Source organism: Bidens hawaiensis, unplaced genomic scaffold, assembly GCF_021521415.1.
Source record: "Bidens hawaiensis isolate Kalapana, Puna unplaced genomic scaffold, B.hawaiensis_p1.1 tig00002572_1, whole genome shotgun sequence".
NCBI classification, from domain to species: Eukaryota; Viridiplantae; Streptophyta; class Magnoliopsida; order Asterales; family Asteraceae; genus Bidens; species Bidens hawaiensis.
Genome location: NW_027491140.1, coordinates 1342181 through 1362570, shown reverse-complemented (window position 1 = coordinate 1362570; position 20390 = coordinate 1342181). Strand labels below are relative to the sequence as shown.

Here is a 20390-nt window from a genome sequence, read left to right as displayed (position 1 = left end):
CGTCACTCATCTTGTTTCTACGGCTATAAGATTTTGAAAAATCCCTTAGTGTAACTGGTTCAATTTTGCCAGCCTACACGATTAAACCCGATTCCGAATCTAACCCGAACACGTGTTTCGGTTTTAAAGAAGCACAACCGAATCTCTTGTTAAAATATTCAAAATTGAAACTTTTGTCTTTTGTGACCAAATTAAAAAAAAAACTTTATCAAAAGAAACCCAAAGGTTGGTGAGTAGATCCAAAAATCCACCCAACCTTTTCACCAAAACACAATCACGTAAGAAGTTACACCACCTCGATAACCGTGCTTCCTTACCAAAACACCTCAAGAGGTTCTGTCAACGACAACATGAAACTAAATCGCCGTCGACCGATCCCGTGACCTCAATCTCCGTCACGCCGATCCAAAGAACAACTCAATCCCGTGACCTCAATCTCCGTCACGCCGGTTGCCGATTTCTGCTGCTCACCGGTAGGTCGCTGTTTCCATGTACTGTTGCAGATTGCCGACGGAATCAGAAGCGCCTTCAACGGAAACCGATGTTGTTTGCTGTTGTTCGCCGGTTGGAGTTCCCTCACGTCACAGGTTACTCCGACCTTCAAGTGCACAGGTCCGACCTTTCACGTCGGTTCCCAGGTATGTCGAACGCTCTGATACCAATTAATGGAATTTGTACCAGGTATTGAACACGAACTCGAAACACAAAACCGAATACAAACCCAGACACGTTTGTTATTATTAAGAAACTTCACAAAACTCAATTGTTCATATTACAATCTCCTAAACCCCAAAGCATGGGTATTTATAATCTAACCTATCACGTTTAGACTACAACTAGGATTGCTAAATAATAGGACCTGATAACAATACTAACAATTAAATCTGAGCACATTTAATTGTTTATAATTATTCACTCCTTAAATCATGCTACTTAGCTTTGCACGCCAAGTAACGCTCTTGACCCGAAATTCCCAACACCTTAGTCAAGTTGGAAAAAATACGCCTTAACGTACTAAATAATATGTAAACAAATTTTATACGCCGATTAAAGTTATGGGAATAAACATAATAATTAGCAAAATCATGGTATTAGAATGATTTTATTGAATATACTAATAGCTAACCGAGGATTTGTGAAACTCTCATAACCAATGTTTTCAGACCTGGCCCGGATGTCTTACCGGGTCAAAGGTGGACCGACCCGGAAAGGCGGACCGGTGTTTGACCCGGATGACGTAAAAAATAATATATATATATATATATATATATATATATATATATATATATATATAGGGGAAAGATCATGCGAGAAGTACGAGAAATAAATCTGAACCATTGATTGTGTTTAATCAGTGACCCATATTATAAATGACAAATTCGTAATTAAAAACACATATTTATGATATATAATTTAATAAAAGGTTAGATATGTCTTTTGTGGTATATGTCTCATTAAACCATATTTTAATGCTTTAAGTGGTTACCTTTTTGTGTTCATTTAATGCTCATTAGAAGGTTAATACTATTTTATTTTTTTCATTAAAATTATGATTTTTGTTATGGTTGTGTAAGTTGTTTATTTGTTTTTAGAATGTCTTCATAAAACACATAAATTTTGCAACATTACATTTTATATTACGGATTTGTTTATATAATACATACAATGTATTGAAGTAAGCATATTTTTATTTGTTTTGTCACCACTTTATATATAAACAAATTGATTCTTACACAACATTAGTTTGCCTACACTATATTAGATACTACATTAGTTATAACTACACAACATTCAAAAGTGTTCATACACTACATTTTTTTTACCTACGCTATATTAGATATGTCTACACTAAGCTAGTTACGACTACACAACCATTTGAAAGTGTACCTACACAACATTAGTTTTGTTTACACTAAATTAGATATGTCTAACCATTAGTTTCGCCAACACTATGTTAGTTTTAACTACACAAAATTAGTTTTGTCTACACTATATTAGATATGTTACACTACATTAATTATGATTACACAACATTAAAAGTGCGCCTATACTACATTAGATATGTCTACACTACACTAGTTATAACTACACAACATTTTAAAGTGTGCTTACACCACATTACGTAGCTACATCTACATTACATTAGATAATAATAATAATAATAATAATAATAATAATAATAATAATAATAATAATAATTAGCCATTTTTAAAATAAAATGATTTTAGATCAAATAGAGTCCGATGGTTCAAATTTTATATGAAATAAAAAATAATAATAGTTTATAACTTACTATTTGCTAGTTACTTATCATTAATTGTTAAACCATTAACGATCATGAGTTACAAAATAAAATACTTTATATTTACTAATATACCATTGCATATAAATAATCAAAAAATAAAAAGAAAGTTATATGATTGGTTAGAATCTCTTCTCGCACTCCTCGCAATAAGAAACACTTCTGAAATGAACCTAATCATATATATGTGTGTGTGTGTGTGTGTGTTTGATCAATAAAGAAATCAATGAAGTTTGGCTGGTTGGCTCATAGGGTCATTATTAAAGTTTCTATCTCGGAAATGACCCAATTTCGAATCCCGGCATGCACATTTCATTTTGGATTTAATGAAAAAAATGGGTTTTACCGGCTCATCGCCGGGTCACCGAGTCTGGGCCGACTGCCACCCGCAAAGCCTGGCCGGGTTTTTAGAGAACAACCTAAATACCCTAACCCGGTATAGGGTCCGGGGCCCAATCGGACTGGTCCAACCGGTCAGGCCGGGCCGGGTTTCAAAACACTGCTAATAACATTCTTCATAGTACATTGGTGGATCAACTCTTCACAGTTTATGCTCTCTAATATTTTGTTCTCGATAGCCATCAATGCTAACATGTTAAGTCTTTCTTGGGCATTATGGACCGTAAATAAAATTTCAATAACTATAATTTCGAAAAACTTCTCTTTGCAGAGGTTACCGTGACTGCTGGTGTTCGAAGTTGACTTTGTTGTTATCCCGCTTATTTATTTATTTATTTATTTATTTATTTATTTAACTCTTTTTGATTAATTAAAAGTAATAAGACATTTTCATTTTAAATGAGCCTATAAGTATTTTGGTAATCTAAAAAAAGCGGGTCTAAAGTTTTTAGTATTATAAAAATAATGAAATTATACACTTCAGGTGTTATATATATATATATATATATATATATATATATATATATATATATTAGGCTAAGTATATAATGAAAACTTACTTGAGTTATGAAAATTCTAGAAACGTATTTTCAACCACATGTTTTTAATTAATGTATAAATCTTGTGGTTCACAATTAAAGTGAATAAAAAATGTAAATATAAATATAACTTTTTCTCTCTCCTGAAAACATATATAAAAATTAGTAAAAAAATGCTAAAAAATAGCAAACATTTTTTTTGATGTTTCTATGTTTTGTATCATATGTTACAACATATATTACATGTAACAAAAAAAAACGATATTACATAGGGTTTTCGCGAGTTTTCACAACTCAAATAGGTTTTCATTTTAACCTTACCCTATATATATATATATATATATATATAACATTGAGAATTTTTAAAAATTATACGCTTCCAGGTATTCTCATACCTTCGTAAAAACGTGTCCCGACCGAGTACCCACATGACACATCCTTAAAGTCGGCCTTGATAAGGTGACATACATAAGTAATGACACAATACCATGCTATCTAAGTTACCCAACATACAATTTCTCTCCTTATACTCCCGTGAATTGTAACTATCATATACAAGTGTAACATTTGTTAGAAGTCAATTAAAAACTATATAAAAATGAAATAGTAAGAAACGTATTTAGAAATATCAACGATTAATTTTTAGAAAAACAGACGTGAACACTTGATACCCGCAGGGCGCAGACAAACCCAAGGCCAATATAAGTGTATAAATTAGCGCTGAGCACGGTTCGGTTCGATTATTAGGTGAAACCCAAACCGAAACCAAGTAATCGGTTATTTTAATATGTAAACCGTTCGGTTTTTGGGTTTCCGGTTTTCCATGTTTCGGTTTTCGGTTAATTTTGGTTTCGGTTCGGTTCGATTATCAGGTGAAACCCAAACCGAAACCGAAGTAATCGGTTATTTTAATATGCAAACCGTTCGGTTTTTGGGTTTCCGGTTTTTCAAGTTTCGTTTTTTCGGTTAATTTCGGTTTCGGTTCGGTTATTTTCGGTTTTTTTCCAATTGGTTTTTTTCCAATTATGTGTTGACATTGCAAAAAAAATTAAAAAATGAAAATGCATATTTTAAGCTTGTTTAAAAACGTGTAGAATATCACAGTCCACATATATATTGAATTCAAAAGACAAAAATAGGCATGTTTTACATGAAACTATACGAAAACAAAGTTGCTAAATAGAGTTTAAAAATTAAAAAAGCATTAAAAGTTTAGTCACGATTTTCATTCATCATATTATTTATTTATCTTAAAAGTTTAGTCCATTCTTCGCCATCTTTATCATCATCAATTGGTTCGGTTTTTTTAAAATGGATAACCCAATCGAAACCGAAATTTCGGTTTTTCAAAAAAACAAAATATTAACCGTCGGTTAATGTTTCGGTTCGGTTTTTTCGGTACGATTTTTTCGATTAGGTTAATTCGATTTTATAGTCACCGTGGTATAAATAACATATATGACACGTGAATCACCCGTACTTACTAGTTACAATGTGTAGAGTTTGTAGATGGTCCTGAAGTAGCATCCAACTTAGATTCAAAGAGATCTAAAAAGAAATCAGGAAAACAACAAACTTTTAAAACAAACTGCTACTTTAAAGTTAAAGTTTGGTGTTGCTGTGGGCCCATTGGATCATTTGCTTCACTGTAATAATATTCAATCCAGCTCCACTAATCCTCTCTCTCTAGTTGAATATCCGTCAACTAAGTCAATGGGCAATTGCTTCTCCGGCGACGGCCACGGCAAATTCGCCGTCGGAGGCACTTCTTCCGTTCCCGAGAACGGCCGTAACGACGCCGTCGACAATTTCTTCCAATCTCGCGGCGGCCACGAAGGTCTATTCTATCAGATCGAGGTATATTCTCTCTAGAATATTCGTCGATTAGGATTCTGGATGCATTTTCACTTTAATTTCCTGTATACTTGTTGCAAATCTACACCAATTGTTGCCGATTGCTAGTAGATGCAGTTAGTTAACTGTTATTCAGTTATCAGTTAGTAACTTACTATAATTGATAGTTTACCTAATAGAGCGTTCGTTTATTTTGCTTAAATCTCTCTGTCTTCCACATTAGTTTCCACTGTATTTGAATACTTGATTAAATTAATCTTACGAATCTACACCAGTTGTAGCCGATTTCTAACGAGAAACAGTTAGTCATTTAGTCCTTCTTTCGTATAATTGATAGTTTATTATTCTAAAATATGTATATCTTCTTAATCGATTTGGATTTCGGATGCATTTTCACATTGATTTCCAGCATTGACAATCTGTTTACTTGCAGACTTGAATACTTAATTACAATGTTAGATATCTACACCAATTGTAGCTTATTTCTAGCTGAAACCAGTTAGTAAACTGTCATTTAGTCGTTCTTTAGTATATTTGATAGTCTATCTAGTAGAACATTCATTTATTGTGCTAAAATATGTATATTGTCTTCATCGACTTGGATTTTGGATGCATTTTTCCACATTAATTTCCACTATTGACATATCTGTTTATTTAGTTATTACTTGTTTGCAATGTTCAAAATCTACACCGATTTCTAGCAAGATACAGTTAGTGAACTGTCATCTAGTCTTACTTTAGCACAATTGATGGTTTACCTAATAGAACATTGGAATTTGGATGCATTTTTACATCGATTTCCACTATGAAAAATGTGTTTAGTTGCAAACTTGAATTCTTGATAACAATGTTAAAAATCTACACCGATTATAGCCGATTTCTAATTAGACACAGCTAGTAAACTGTTATTTTGTCGTCCTTTAGTGCAAATTGATTGTATACTTAATAGAATTTCATCATCCTTCAAAGTTTACTTCAGAGGTTTGATTTGTAGGTTGTAACTATGACATCTTGGTGTGTGACAGTTATCTTCATGTTAGAATTCAGTAATCTTACGTTTTTAGAACGTGGTTAGCTTTGATTAGATGCTGTAATCAATATATTTTACTTGAAAACTTATACGTTTGTCATACTGATGCTCACAAATTCTTTGCAGCTATCTTTATCTGCTAAGAACTTGCGCGACAGGGATGTGTTTTCCAAGGTAAGTTTATCGCTTTCTTAACAGAAAAGGTTGAAAAATCTAATGGATCCATAAAGTGTAATTTGTTGGTCGGATTGCTTCCTGGATCCACCTAATTCATGTTATAAGCAGTAAATCGTCCAGTGACTGGACCAAGTTTTTTTTACTGGTGTCACTCTTCGAAAACGTTTGATGAATCATTGTCACTTGAGTGTAGGATACGTAAATAGCACATAGAAGACAGGTACTGGATACTGTTTAACACTAATAATTGTTAAAAAGTTCATGTGCTGTGTATGTGGGTCCCCACTGATCATATTAGTTGCACAGTTGCACTATTATGTAAAACTTGGTGCAATACCAACTTGAAGGACCCGAATGGTTAATACAAAAAGTACACGGGTGGTACGGAAGATCTCAAGGGGCGGTTTGGTGATCTAAAGTTCATGGACCAAGTTGAATAACTTGGTGGCAAAGTTATCTTTTATTTATTATTAAATAAAGTAGAAGTCTAGTTTGATTATGTTTCCTAGTTTGAGTAGGATTAGAATTATGGGTGTTATATAAACTCGTCAAAAGTTTTATTTTTAGTTAGTAGTATGAATTCTGTTCTTGATTCTTATTAATTAAAAAAGTCGCATAAACGTTTTATGCAATATCGTCTTTGATGTTCTTGATTCACTTGTCTAAGGTTTAACATATTATGCATTGACACAATAACTTGAATAATGACAATGCTTGACCCATGGTTGAAAAAATCGCTAGTCGGACCCTATGCGGCCGACTGGGGAGTTGGGTATACTCGGGGAGTACTCGGAAATGGTGAATATAAAGAAAATTAATTTTTGGATATTAAATATATGTCAAATATCATAAGTATGCTAATATTTATAACAAAATAAGTGAATATCGATCTGAATAAGAGAATATATATTTTTAAATAGTAAATTATTCTTAAATTAGCTAATCATAACTAAAAAATGTGATATTTTTTTATAATATTATAAAATTATGAATTATGTTTTCTTTTTAAAGTCAAAATCACCCCAAGTTAACCGACTAGATGGGATTCTGGTTGGGGTTGATCACATTTGATCGATTCTCAGTAACTAGGCGGAGTTGAATAAACTCTCCTCGGTGCTATACCTTGTAGCGAGTACTCGGCCTTAGAGACCTACTTTTACAACATTGGCTTGACATCAATATAATTTGTACGCTAATGCAACATTAGATCCTGGTAAGATAAATGACTTTAAGTAAACTATTAAAAAACATTGAAGTCTTCCTCTGTGTCAACTCAGTACCACTAGTCAAACCCTGTGCCTTAGTTTTCTTGACTTCTGTTTTACTTATCAAAGTTGTTATAAATAAGGCTTTCAAAAGGATAACTGATATCCACATTATATTTGGTATTAATTTGTAAAAAAAAAGAGAAAAAGGGCACATAAGAAAATGATTGCATTCCTTATGATTATTGTTATCTTACATGTGTTTACTGTTTACAGAGTGATCCTATGGCAGTTGTGTATATCAAAGGAAGAGACGGTTCATTGCAGGAGCTTGGACGCACTGAAGTTGTTATAAATTCATTAAATCCTCAGTGGATCACAAAAATAAAAGTTACTTATTGTTTTGAGACGGTTCAAACACTAGTGTAAGTGCTAGTAGGTCATATTATTATATTCTTACAAATACACACCTTTATATCAGACACCATTTCAACTATTATTTACTTATACATCACAGGTTCCGCGTGTATGATGTTGATACCCAGTTAAATAACCCAGAAGTAAAGGTACATCACATAATTTTTTTTGTCAAGTAGCTTTAATAAGAACTTGAAACTACATTAATTGTCACTCTCTGATGATCTAAAGTACATTAGTGTTGTAAATATAAATGGATACTTGTTTCTTTTGGGCAAAACAGTAACTTTGTTAATTTTCAGCTACAAATGAATTCTTTTGTTTTATCTGTTAAAAGGGTATGAGTGTCTTTTTGGCATATTTATAGAAATTTAGAATGAAGATTCAGTTTCTGTTCACAACTTAAGGTCTAACATTTAAAATGGTTTTATTCTAACTGAAAGCATAAAACATGTACTCAACTGATTTATGTTATTTAGTACTTTAATGAGCTTCCTATGTCCTGCAGACACTTAATCTGGATGATCAGCAATATTTGGGCGAGTGTACTTGTCATTTGTCTCAGGTATTCAGTCTTTATCTGCTTGTTTCATCACAACTTTCAAATTGTTGCAGCCTGTGGAAACTATTAGTTTGAAATATCAATTCCAACATATGTGGTTTGTTTGTTGATGTGTTAATTATCAATGCTGAATGTCAACTTTCAATTTTTTTATTAATGTAGATAGTCACTGATCCAAAGCGCTCGTGGACCACAGATCTTTTGAGCATTGCAGAATCTAGTGAGTCGAGTCACTCAAAAAAACTCGGACAGCTCACCATGTATGCAGAAGTAGAACTTGTCTCCAAAACTACTGCAGAGTTGACCTTTCGGTGCTCAGATTTAGACAATAAAGATTTCTTTTCCAAAAGCGTAAGGACTATCTTATCAGTTATCTTTTATGAAATTATAATAAAAGGCTGACTAATTTTTTATTTTACAGGACCCTTTTCTAGTTATTTCAAAGTATGTAGCCAGTGGTGCTACTATTCCAATTTGCAGAACAGAGGTCTTGAAAAACAACCTTAAACCTGAGTGGAAACCAATTTTTATAAACATATCGCAAGTTGGCAGCAAGGTATAAACAGTATATTATGATTTCTTGCTGTCTCATAAAACATATTGCAATGGAGGCATCTTGATTATTAGTTGAATTAATGCAGGATAGTCCGCTAGTTATTGAATGCTTCAACTATAATAGTAATGGAAAGCATGATTTGCTTGGGTAAGACACCTGACCAACTTTGATATCCTTTTGTTCAATTATATTAATTGCTGATCTTGCTTAATATTTTTTAATTCTTCTGGGCCGTTTAGCAAAACTCAAAAGTCACTTGCTGAGTTGGAAAAGTTGTGTTCTAGTAAGCAGGGAGATAACTTATTTTTACCCATTACTGTTGGGAAAGATCACCAAACAAAGGTTTCAATTACACATCCGTATCTTTGTACACATATTAGTATGGATTAGAGATGGAAATTTTGACTCGTTTACATGTAAATGGCTCAATATGGCTTTGTTTATCTCAAACGGGTCAAATTGAAGAATACATAGCTAAAGGGAAATGTGTGAAATTGATCAAACAATTTGAAAGTCAACCCGACATCTTAAATCATATTATTCAAATACTCAAGTTTTATTATTATAATAATGTTTTTTTTAATTAACACTTCTGTTATATACAAAACTTTTTAGAGAATGGATGAAAAAGTATTAGCGGGCCACCTAGGCATGTAAGCGAACTGAACGTTCAGTGAACAGTTCATGAGAAATTCGGCGGGAATTTCGTTTATTTAAATATTAAACATACATGAACAAAAAAATTTGTACTTAGTTAAGCGAACGAACATGAACACATGTATCTTTCGTTCATTTATGTTCCTGTACATTTGTTTATGCTCATTTGTTTACGTTAATTTATGTTTGTTAGTTTACATTTGCTTAGGTTCAGTGGTTTACGATTCTTAATACATTCATTTAATAATTTTGACCCAGTTTTAATAACTTTCAACGCTCAACACATTGTTCTTCATATTACTTTAACTAATTTTTGCTCACTTATGTTTGTTCATCTATGTTCAATTATGTTCGTTCGTTTACGTTAACGAATGAACACAAACGAACACGGACAAGAAAACCTTGTTCGTTTAATTGCTTGTGTTCAATCATTTGTTTGGTTAAATTTGACCTTTAGTTGTAAATGTGATCTTGTTGTTTAGTCTGATGACCTTTAGGTCTACATTTGACTCAGGTCTTGAAAAGTCAACTTTTGGTGGAGAAGTATTTTGAAAGTGTTCATCATACCTTCTTGGATTACTTCTTTGGTGGATGTGAATTAAACTTCATGGTGGCCATAGATTTCACAGGTATCTGGATTCTTCTTTGTAGCTCCACACAGGCATATTTTAACATCTAATTATATCATTATATGTTTTATAAATCGAGTAAATTACACGGATTGTCCCTGTGGTTTGGGCCAAATCATGGATTTGGTCCGTAAGGCTTAAATTAAGGACAAACTGACATAGTCCCCGACCCGTGACCACCTAGCTTACTTTCATCCATGGTTTAGTTTGAAAGAGATTGGTATATTGTTTACTTGATGAAAATACAATTACAATCCCATTGCTTTTATAGGGATACTAGCATAGTAAATATCACTGATATCATGGTCATGATACTAGCCTCACAATCAGCCTAATTACAATCTTCACATAAATCATGGATGTGATTTATGATCTATTTATGGACAATATAATAGTATTATATTCATCATCGTACTCAGTATATCCCACCAATAGCCAAGCTATGGTAGGGTCTGAGGAGGGTAAGACGTAGACAGCCTTACCCCTACCCCATAGGGATAGAGAGGCTGCTTCCGATGAGACCCCCGACTCGATAGTAGTTTTGCATCAAGCCTTGGACATAAGGCACATAGCACTCAATCATCGGGACACCGGCTGATTGGTGCATGTACCATTGTCTTTCGGCTATCAACGCCACCACATGATGCCTGATTAACCTTCTGCCACTTTTAACGTTATTTTCAAGAGATTAGTAAAATAACGTTAAAATTAGTGCAATTTTACTTTTGCCCACCCGAGGGTTCACACATATATACATTATATGCGCGCACCGCAAGCAGGGCGAAATAATAGTAATAATACATAATATGTTAATACATAATATGTTAATATGTTAATATGCCCCCGCAGTTTGAACGTGGTGAGGACCGACACGCAAACTGGATCGGAATGACTGAAAAAGTTGGCGTGAAAGTACTTTAGTGAAGATGTCGGCATACTGAAAGGCTGATGGTACATGTAATACTCGAATATGACCAAGCTTTACTTTCTCCCGTACAAAGTGGATATCGATTTCCACGTGTTTGGTTCGTTGGTGTTAAACCGGGTTCTCGGACAAGTATACAGCAGATACATTGTCACAATAGACAATGGTGGCACGTGTAAGCGGTACATGCAATTCCAATAATAAATTCCGTAACCAGGAGGTCTCGGCGACCGCATTAGTGACCCCTCGATATTTCGGCACTGGATCGAGAGATGGTATGTTGCCTTTTCGAAGACCAAGAGATCAAGTTGTCACCGAGATATACGCAATAGCCGGAAGTAGATTGCCTTGTGTCTAGACAACCCCCCCAATCGGCATCGGAGTAAGCCATGAGTGAGCGATGAGAGCAAGGTGTAAGCCGAATGCCGTAATCAGTTGTTCCATGTAGATATCTTAGTATGCGTTTCATGAATGCAAGATGAGGTTCGCGAGGAGCGTGCATAAACAAGCACACTTGTTGAACCGCATATGAGATATCTGGTCGGGTAAATGTCAAATACTGTAGTGCACCCGCAAGACTTCAGTAGAAGGACTCGTCCGGTAATAAAGGCCCGTCATCGGCACTTAATTTAGCAGAAGTGTCGACGGGAGTTGAGCAAGGTTTACAAGATGACATGTTTGCTCGATGTAAAATGTCTTTAGTGTATTGCGATTGAGATAAAAACAGATCGCGCGAGTCATGTGTCACATGGATGCCTAAAAAGTGATGAAGCGTCCCCAAATCTGTCATAGCAAATTCACGTGAAAGGCGAGTGATGATGTCATTAAGAAGAGCCTGAGATGAAGCCGTAAGAACAATATCATCAACACATAAAAGCATGTAAGCCATGCTAGACCCTTGTCGGTAAATAAACAAGGAAGTATCGCATACACTACTTTTGAACCTCTGAGATGTGATAAACGTATAGAACCGAGTGTATCAAGCTCGCGGTGCTTGTTTAAGCCCGTAAAGAGACTTTCGTAAATGGCACACATGATGAGGTGAGGTGCGATTAACGAACCCGGGCGGTTGGTGCATGTAAACAGTTTCGTGAAGATTTCCATGTAGAAATGCATTTTTCACATCTAATTGATGTATTGGCCAACCCTTTGACAAACCCAACGATAATACAGTTCGAATGGTAGCGGGTTTCACAACCGGACTAAATGTATCCGTGCAATCTATACCCCACAGTTTGAGACTTCCCATTTACAACCAATCGTGCCTTGTACCTGTCAAGAGAACCATTGGCTTTGAACTTGTGGCGAAACAACCACGTGCAACGTATGATCGGAGCGTCCGACGGTCGGGGTACAAAATCCCATGTACCATTATCCATCAAAGCATTATACTCATTAGTCATGGCTTTATGCCAATTTGAATCGGAAAAAGCTTTGTTGTAGTTTGTTGGTAAAGGTGATATAGAATCAGAAACATTTAATGTGTATTTTGGGTTTGGTTTGGTGATGCCTGACTTTTGACTTTTGTTTGGTTGTCATTTGATGGGTGTTTGGAAATTCTAGTGGTGGGGCTGTTTGTGAGTGGATAGGGATAGTAGATTGTTAGGTATTTTGTGATTGACTAAGAGTGGCAGGATGGACCCAAGGGAAGATTGTTTCTGATTGGGCCGAAGGAGGTGTGGTAGAAGTGTGGGCCATGGAGTTGGGTAAAGGAGGGGCAGTAGGGATGATTGGTTGTTGGGCTTGAACTTGTGAAGGTTGGGCCGTAGGAAAGTGTGCACGGGGAATGAAGTATCTTCCAAAATATTATACCAAGTGGCAGGAAGAGGGTTTGAGTATGGGAACGACTGTTCATCAAAGATGACGTGTCGCAAAAAATAAACCTTTCCGGTTTGAAGATCAAGACATTGGTATCCCTTATAATTTGCCGGATCATAGTCACATTAATCGCTCAAGTAGCCGCGATTTTCGTATTGGTACGTTTTGTACCCAATCGCAATTCGCAAGCGTGCCGGTCGCCGACGAAATCGCGATCCAAATCGCCGGAACGTCGCTCCGATTGAACCCTAAATCGTGAACCAGAAATCACCAATCCGTCACTCCGAGTGAACCAAAAATCGCGAATCAGGACTGACGGAACGTCTCTCCGATTGGCCGCCTTCCAGATTTGGCAGGATTTATGGGAACGGTGACCCTCCCAAATCTGAAACTGAAACTGAAACATCTATGAAACCCTAAAACGTAAAGCGTCGTTCCCTTTTCTTTTCACTCTTTTCTTCAAACAAAATGTCATTTTTCACCCTCAGCTTTCTATTTTTATAAAACTTAACCCTAAACTTTACTACACAAATACATATTTTTACAAGATAATCTTCATAAAATTATTGGACAATATATGTATATATATACAATAGGCTGGAAATATTTTTTAAGACATAATTTTATTTTTATAAGATATATAAATTTTATATTTAATTTTAATTCCGCCTCGAACCGAACTACATGGTACACCGTACCGGTTCGTACCGAAATGAACCTACCCCCCCTCCGTACTGAATACGTTACCTTCAGCGAACCGCGTACCCGTACCGGAGCGTACCACGATTTATGTGACTATGTGCCGGATAACCCAAAAAAATGCAACGAGCAGAGCGGGTGTGGAGTTTATGCGGTTGGGTTGCCGACATGTTTGGATAACAAGTACAACCAAAAACCCGTAGGTGGTCGTATGACGGATGCCAGTGATTCAAGGCAAACGTAGGGGTGTAGAAATTGAGACGCTTTATTGGGAGGATGTTATGTAGGTAAGTAGCGGTATGGACTGCTTCAACCCAATACGAGGGTGGTAAGTGAGCGTGAATAAGAAGCGCACGTACCGTGTCGTTCAAGCGACGGATCATTCTTTCGGATTTGCCATTTTGGGAGGATGTTTGAGGACAAGAGAAACGAAAGACCAAACCATTATTTTTTGCAAAAATTTTGAATTCATTATTGTCAAATTCTCCTCCTAGATCACATTGAAAAGCTTTGATGTTTTTATTAAATTGGATTTGTATGAGTTTGTGAAATTTTGCAAAGTTGGTGAATGTCTCGGATTTATATTTTAATGGATAAATCCAAACAAATTGTGGGAAGTTATCTAAGAGAAGCATGTAATATTTATAGCCGGATGGACTAGTAACGGGTGAAGTCCATAAGTCACAATGTATAAGATCAAATGGTGCAAAAGTAAATGACTTAGAATCATAAAAGGGCAAACGTTTGCTATTAGCAACATGACAAGAATGACAAAGATCACCATTTTTGTTCTTATTACATGCAATGAAAAAACGAGAAGATTGTGAATACAAAACTTGCGCTCCCGGATGTCTGAGTCGATTGGGCCAGTTTTGAGTAGACGAAGCAAGAAAACATGTTGAAAACGAACGGAGAGCCTCGGTAAGTGGGTATAAGTCACCGGAGCTATTGTGTCGGGAAAGCACCCTTCCACTCTTGAGGTCCTTCACAGTAAAACCAAACGGATCAAATTCTATTGAAACAAGATTATCACGAGTAAACTTACGAACTGACAAAAGATTTTTGACAATGTTAGGTGCAACAAGGACATTATTAAGGTGGTAGGTTCGGTTTGGTGTTTTGTAAAAAGCTTTTCCCGATCCTGAAATTAGCAATTTATGGCCATTTCCAACAAGTATATCGCCATGATTAGTAAATGACAATGGAAAATGATCTTACCTGGTTCATTGGTGAGATGAGAGGATGCGCCCGAATCCATGTACCAAGCTGGATCGGGGTTGTTGAGATGCATAGCATGAAGAGCGGAGCCCAAGTCAGTAGGATTTAACGCATTAACACCAGGAGCCGATCCACTAGAGTTTTGAGAAACTGGTGGGGCAGCCATATTAGCCATTTGGGGAGTGGGTGTTGGAGCGTTAGTCCAAGGAGTAGGCCAAGCTGCGGCTTGAGTGGGGTATGGACACGGTGGCGGTGCCCATGGTTGATAAGCAATAGGAGACCCCCATGGGCACAGGTGTTCGGTGGTGGTGTAGGAAAGCCCGGCGGGGTAGGTTGCTGATGTTGGCCGGAGCTGGAGCGACCCTCACGGTTTCCGTGGTTTCTTCCACCACGGTTACGGCCCCTCCCACGTCCACGGAAAGGCTGTCGAGGGGCGTTCTGGTCATAGTGGTGAGCATGAGGTGCGTGAGGATTGTTGGAGTTGCTTCGTGAAGCAACAAGCACAGGTTGTTGACGAGCATTCTGTCGATGTTGCTCAAGCTACAACATGCTCCTTGCATTGTCCCAAGAGGTGCCAGATTGGTTGATGAACGAGGCAACCGTATCATACTCTGTTGGGAGCCCCCTAACCAATTATAGCACCAACCTCGCTTGTTCACCGGGTGATCGACATCACCAAGTTGTTCTGCCAGATCTTTTAGTTTCTGACAGTAATCATCCAATGAAGAGCAGGATGATAGGGTGGTGTTAGTGAATTCATGTTCCAAAGTTGCAGCCCTTGAACTTTTGTTGCTAATGAAGATATTCTGAACCTTCTCCCAAGCGATACGTGTGGTTGAATCCGCATCCAGAACCCTAACCAACAGATCATCAGAAAGGGTGCCATAGATCCATTGGAGGACTATGGCATCAATTTCCGCCCACGACTCGTAAGCCGGTGAGGTCGGTGCCGGAGCGGCAGTACTGTCTATGTGATCAAGGACACGATAGCCGCACGCAGTGAGCTTAAACAGCTTCACCCATGACGAGTATGTGACCTTGACCCCATCAAGCATACGGATTTTGTGTTGAATGTTTGAAACAGAGTACACGGGATGAAGGGGTTTAGCATCGGATCTGGTAGTGTAATCGCCGGCCATGATTGAACAGAAGAAAAAAATGATACTGGTATGGGTAGGGAAGAGGGAGAGCGGCTGTAGCTAATATGCTAGGGCTTTTGATAAAAGGCTCGATACCATGAAAGAGATTGGTATATTGTTTACTTGATGAAAATACAATTACAATCCCATTGCTTTATAGGGATACTAGCATAGTAAATATCACTGATATCATGGTCATGATACTAGCCTCACAATCAGCCTAATTACAATCTTCACATAAATCACATGATTTATGATCTATTTATGGACAATATAATAGTAATAATACATAATATGTTAATATGTTAATAAGTTTTGGGCGTTAATTAGGCACGTGAGATGCATCCCGGGGGTAAATTCGTCATTTTATTTATCCTTCCTTTAAGGTATAAAAGGTGGGAAGGAAAAAGAAAATGATGTATTTACCCCTGGTGTGTTTCTCACGTGCCTAATTTAACGCTCAAAACTAACCCAGTCAGCCTTGACTGGGTTAGTTTACTCTTACTAAGTGGTTGAAAGCCAGCTTTTAGGACCATGGATGAAAGCCAACTAAGTGGTTGGGGATGTAGAATATATCCATAACTTTTAAACCTTAGGGACCAAACCCATAATTTGGCTCAAACCACAGGGACCATTCATGTAATTTACTCTTACTAATTATTATGCTGCTTCGCTTGTCTATTCAATTTCCAGCTTCAAATGGAAATCCCTGCTTTCCAGATTCATTGCATTATATTGACTTTTCTGGACGTCCAAATGCATATCAGAAAGTGAGCAAGCAACTATTTTATTTCTAAATTTGAAGTATACAATAATAAAAGGAAATCTAATGATTTTTCACCTGTTTTAGGCAATACAAGAGGTTGGAGATGTACTGCAGTTTTATGATCATGATAAGTTGTTTCCTGCATGGGGATTTGGAGCACGCCCGATTGATGGTCCTGTTAGTCATTGTTTTAATCTAAATGGAGGCAGTGGTAGCAATCCAACGGTGAGTTTTAACTTGAAAATATTTTTTAATATCTTATTTTGAAAAGTTTAGTTTTCTTATAAATTTGTTCACCATTAATCAATAAAGCTCCCTTAGACTCCTTAAACCAATAACAAAATGGGTTTTAAATTTGGCAGTCAAAACTAGAGGTGATAAAATGAGCTGGTTAGGCAACGGTAGGGTGTAAACAAGCCGAGCTGAGCCTGAGCTCATCTAGGCTCGAGCTTAGCTCGTTTCGAGCTCTGTTTCTAAAGCTCGACTTCGGCTAGTGACTAGTTTTTCAAGCTCGAGCTCAGCCTAGCTTAGCTTTTCATTATTTTTTAATTAATTCATATACATATATGTTTTTTTTAGATTATTTATTTATATTTTTCATATATATAAAATAATATTTGTGGGGAAAGTGAATATGGGGCTGTTAGGCATGTAAGCATACATGCGAAACCATCAAAACTACGTCGTTTTGAATAAGAGTTTCCAAAAATAATTGATTCTATTCTTTTTTTTAATTCCCATTTACTTCTATTAATATAAGAAATGTAAATTACATCTCTAATTTGAATCATTGTCCTCAAAAGAATAATCTCTGGCAAATCAACTTCATCATCATTGATCATAAAAATCATCACATTTTTCAAAATTTCAAATATTGGTTGTCACTAAACTTTCCTAGTATCTAATGGAACTGATTTTTCACTTTTATTCATATTATCGTTTTGCATAATTGTGCTTTTCAGTAAATTGATATTGAAAATGATCATCTTAAAAACTTACTTGTGAAGATAAGAGTTTTACATTTTCTTTTCCTCATGCCAAAAATAATTAATAATAATAAAAATATGATATAAATTGTTAAATTCTAGTCAAAAGAAATACATAATTAAAATATATAATTTAATCTGTTCATTGGTCAGTATTAGTTATCATGAGAACAAGATGATTTAGAACTAGGCATATAATTAACATTTTCTATATTAATGGAATGGAAGTAAATATGAATTAAAAGAATCGAATATTTTTGGGAACTCTTATTCAAAACGACGTAGTTTTGATGATTTCACATATGCTACATGCCTAACAGCCCCATATTCACTTTCCCCAAATAATATATATTATTTAGTTATTAATATCATACTTTTATATATGTTAAGTAGTTATTACAAAAAATATATATTTATTTAATATTTAATATAACAATTGTATAAAGTATAGGCTCGTGAGCCTGCTCGAGCTTGGGATCGTTTATTGAACAAGCTTATTTTGGGCTCGAGCTTGCTTAAGGTCGGCTTGATTCGAGCTTTTAAAGAGTTGATATCGAGTAGCTCATAAGTGGCCTGACTCTTTTACACCACTAGGCGATGGTTAGAAAAGGATAAATTTTTGTATGGGTCAAAATGGTCAGGTCGAGCCAACCCGCAAACCTCCTTTTTACTTCTTTTATTGTTGAGTTCCATATAAATTAATGTTTTAAATATGAGAAAACTGTCTTATTACAATGACAATCTTCCTTTTGAAATGGTTTTATGCTTTTTGAATACAATCTAGGTGGCTTTCGCCCCATTTGAGGCAAATTGTAATCTGAAACAACCCGTCACCCATAAGACAAAAATTGACAATGTCAATGGGGCCTAATTTTATTATTATTTTATGTTTTAGTGACTATTGTGGATAATCCCTTATAAGTACTAATATTTGTTTTTGTAACTCATTATTACCAGGTTGCAGGGATCGAAGGTATTATGACTGCATACAGACAGGCCCTGTTTAATGTTTCACTTGCGGGGCCCACCCTCTTTGGACATGTAATTACATCTGCAGCAACAATAGCCAGCCAATCAATGGCTGCTAATGAACACAAGTATTTCGTGTTATTAATCATCACAGTATGCCTCATCATTCATCACACTTAAATATAATCCCAGTTTCTTCAAGTTATGATAGTCATAGAGGTGGCAAATCATGTTATTTAAAAGAAAAATTATTAATGGCTTTTCTAAAAAGGCCATACTATTTTTATAACTAAGTTCGCTGGTAACACCACAGGATGGAGTGATAACTGATCTACAGGAAACAATGGATGCCCTTGTGAAGGCATCCGATCTGCCGCTATCGATCCTCATTGTCGGTGTTGGTGGGGCCGACTTTAAGGAGATGGAGGTACTAAATTACATTCTTGCCGTTCTTTGCATGTGTTTATGAATATATGCTAATTTTTTTGCAAATGCAGATTTTGGATGCAGATAAAGGTGAGAAACTTCAAAGTTCAACCGGGCGTGTTGCATCACGTGATATTGTTCAGTTTGTTCCTTTTAGGGAAGTACAAGGTAAACATAAAAGCTCATATTATCTTGTTTCTTGTCATCTTATACAATCTTCTTTAAATATTACTATAACACATATAACCGTCTTCTTTGCAGGTGGAGAAGTGTCGGTTGTTCAATCTCTTTTGGCAGAACTACCTTCACAATTCTTGACTTACATGAGAAACAATAACATTCAACCAAAGTCAAAACCATCTACAACATAGTAAATCAAACACATCCGGTCGGTCATATTCATTGTACAATCTTTTATTTCATCATCATTACACATGGTACCAAATGGGACCATGCCTCTCGTTTCATGTCTTATTTTTGTATCATTGTGATCTGAGCAAATTCGGTGGGACATTAAAAATAGCCCACAAATAAGAACAAATCATGTGATACAAAATGACATGGAACATTGATGTCGTGTTCACCAAATTTCATTTGTACATCAAAATTTGTTATGAGGGTGAGACATGTTGAACACATGTTCTGGCCATTGCTCGTTGATCAAATGCTTGTGCCTGCTTGTGTTGGGCACTTGCAAATCAAGAAACTTTGTGGTATACTTTTGCTTGATTTTACATTTGTTTTTGTTGATTGTATTAATGTTGTATGTAACATGCTTTTTGTATTATTCTAACTTCGTATGTTAAGTAAAATGGTGACCTTAACGAGATCATATTCAGGCTAAGAAGAGTACAAGTTTGAGTAGGCTCTGAGACATGTTCTTATGTATGTGTGTTTAACGAGATGAGCATTTAAATGAATTATTGACTTTGAATTATGCTTGTTTCTTTTTGTTACGTAATGATGTTTAGTAACCAGGATCGATAAACACAAAAACGAAAATTTAGATCATAAGCTTGATCTTTGTAATTCTATTAGCTCGAAAATTGCAATGCACAATTCTTTTAATTCATAATGATATAACCCACAAGCTTTGGTATATATACTAATTTAAACT

At 35.8% G+C, this 20390-nt stretch overlaps 1 protein-coding gene across 1 annotated transcript; it reads left to right on the top strand.

Annotated features, from left to right (window-relative positions):
* The first annotated feature begins 4937 nt into the window (after positions 1–4937).
* On the top strand, positions 4938–20081 carry LOC143620504 (protein BONZAI 1-like). The gene is made up of 16 exons (XM_077092191.1): positions 4938–5097; positions 6251–6298; positions 7783–7931; positions 8024–8072; positions 8432–8488; positions 8648–8836; positions 8907–9041; positions 9127–9188; positions 9281–9383; positions 10213–10327; positions 16820–16896; positions 16977–17117; positions 18836–19000; positions 19161–19274; positions 19345–19441; positions 19535–20081. The coding sequence occupies exons 1-16, from the start codon at positions 4954–4956 to the stop codon at positions 19642–19644; spliced, it is 1755 nt and encodes a 584-aa protein (XP_076948306.1). The 5' UTR covers positions 4938–4953; the 3' UTR covers positions 19645–20081.
* Positions 20082–20390: the final 309 nt, after the last annotated feature.

What these genes read in the sequence shown, in the direction of transcription:
- LOC143620504 (XM_077092191.1), top strand. Translation starts at nt 4,954, where the DNA reads ATGGGCAATTGCTTCTCCGGCGACGGCCACGGCAAATTCGCCGTCGGA. An exon ending in GGAAAGATCACCAAACAAAG is followed by an intron (nt 9,384 to 10,212) that starts GTTTCAATTACA and finishes CATTTGACTCAG; the next exon opens with GTCTTGAAAAGTCAACTTTT. An exon ending in TCCTTTTAGGGAAGTACAAG is followed by an intron (nt 19,442 to 19,534) that starts GTAAACATAAAA and finishes TCTTCTTTGCAG; the next exon opens with GTGGAGAAGTGTCGGTTGTT.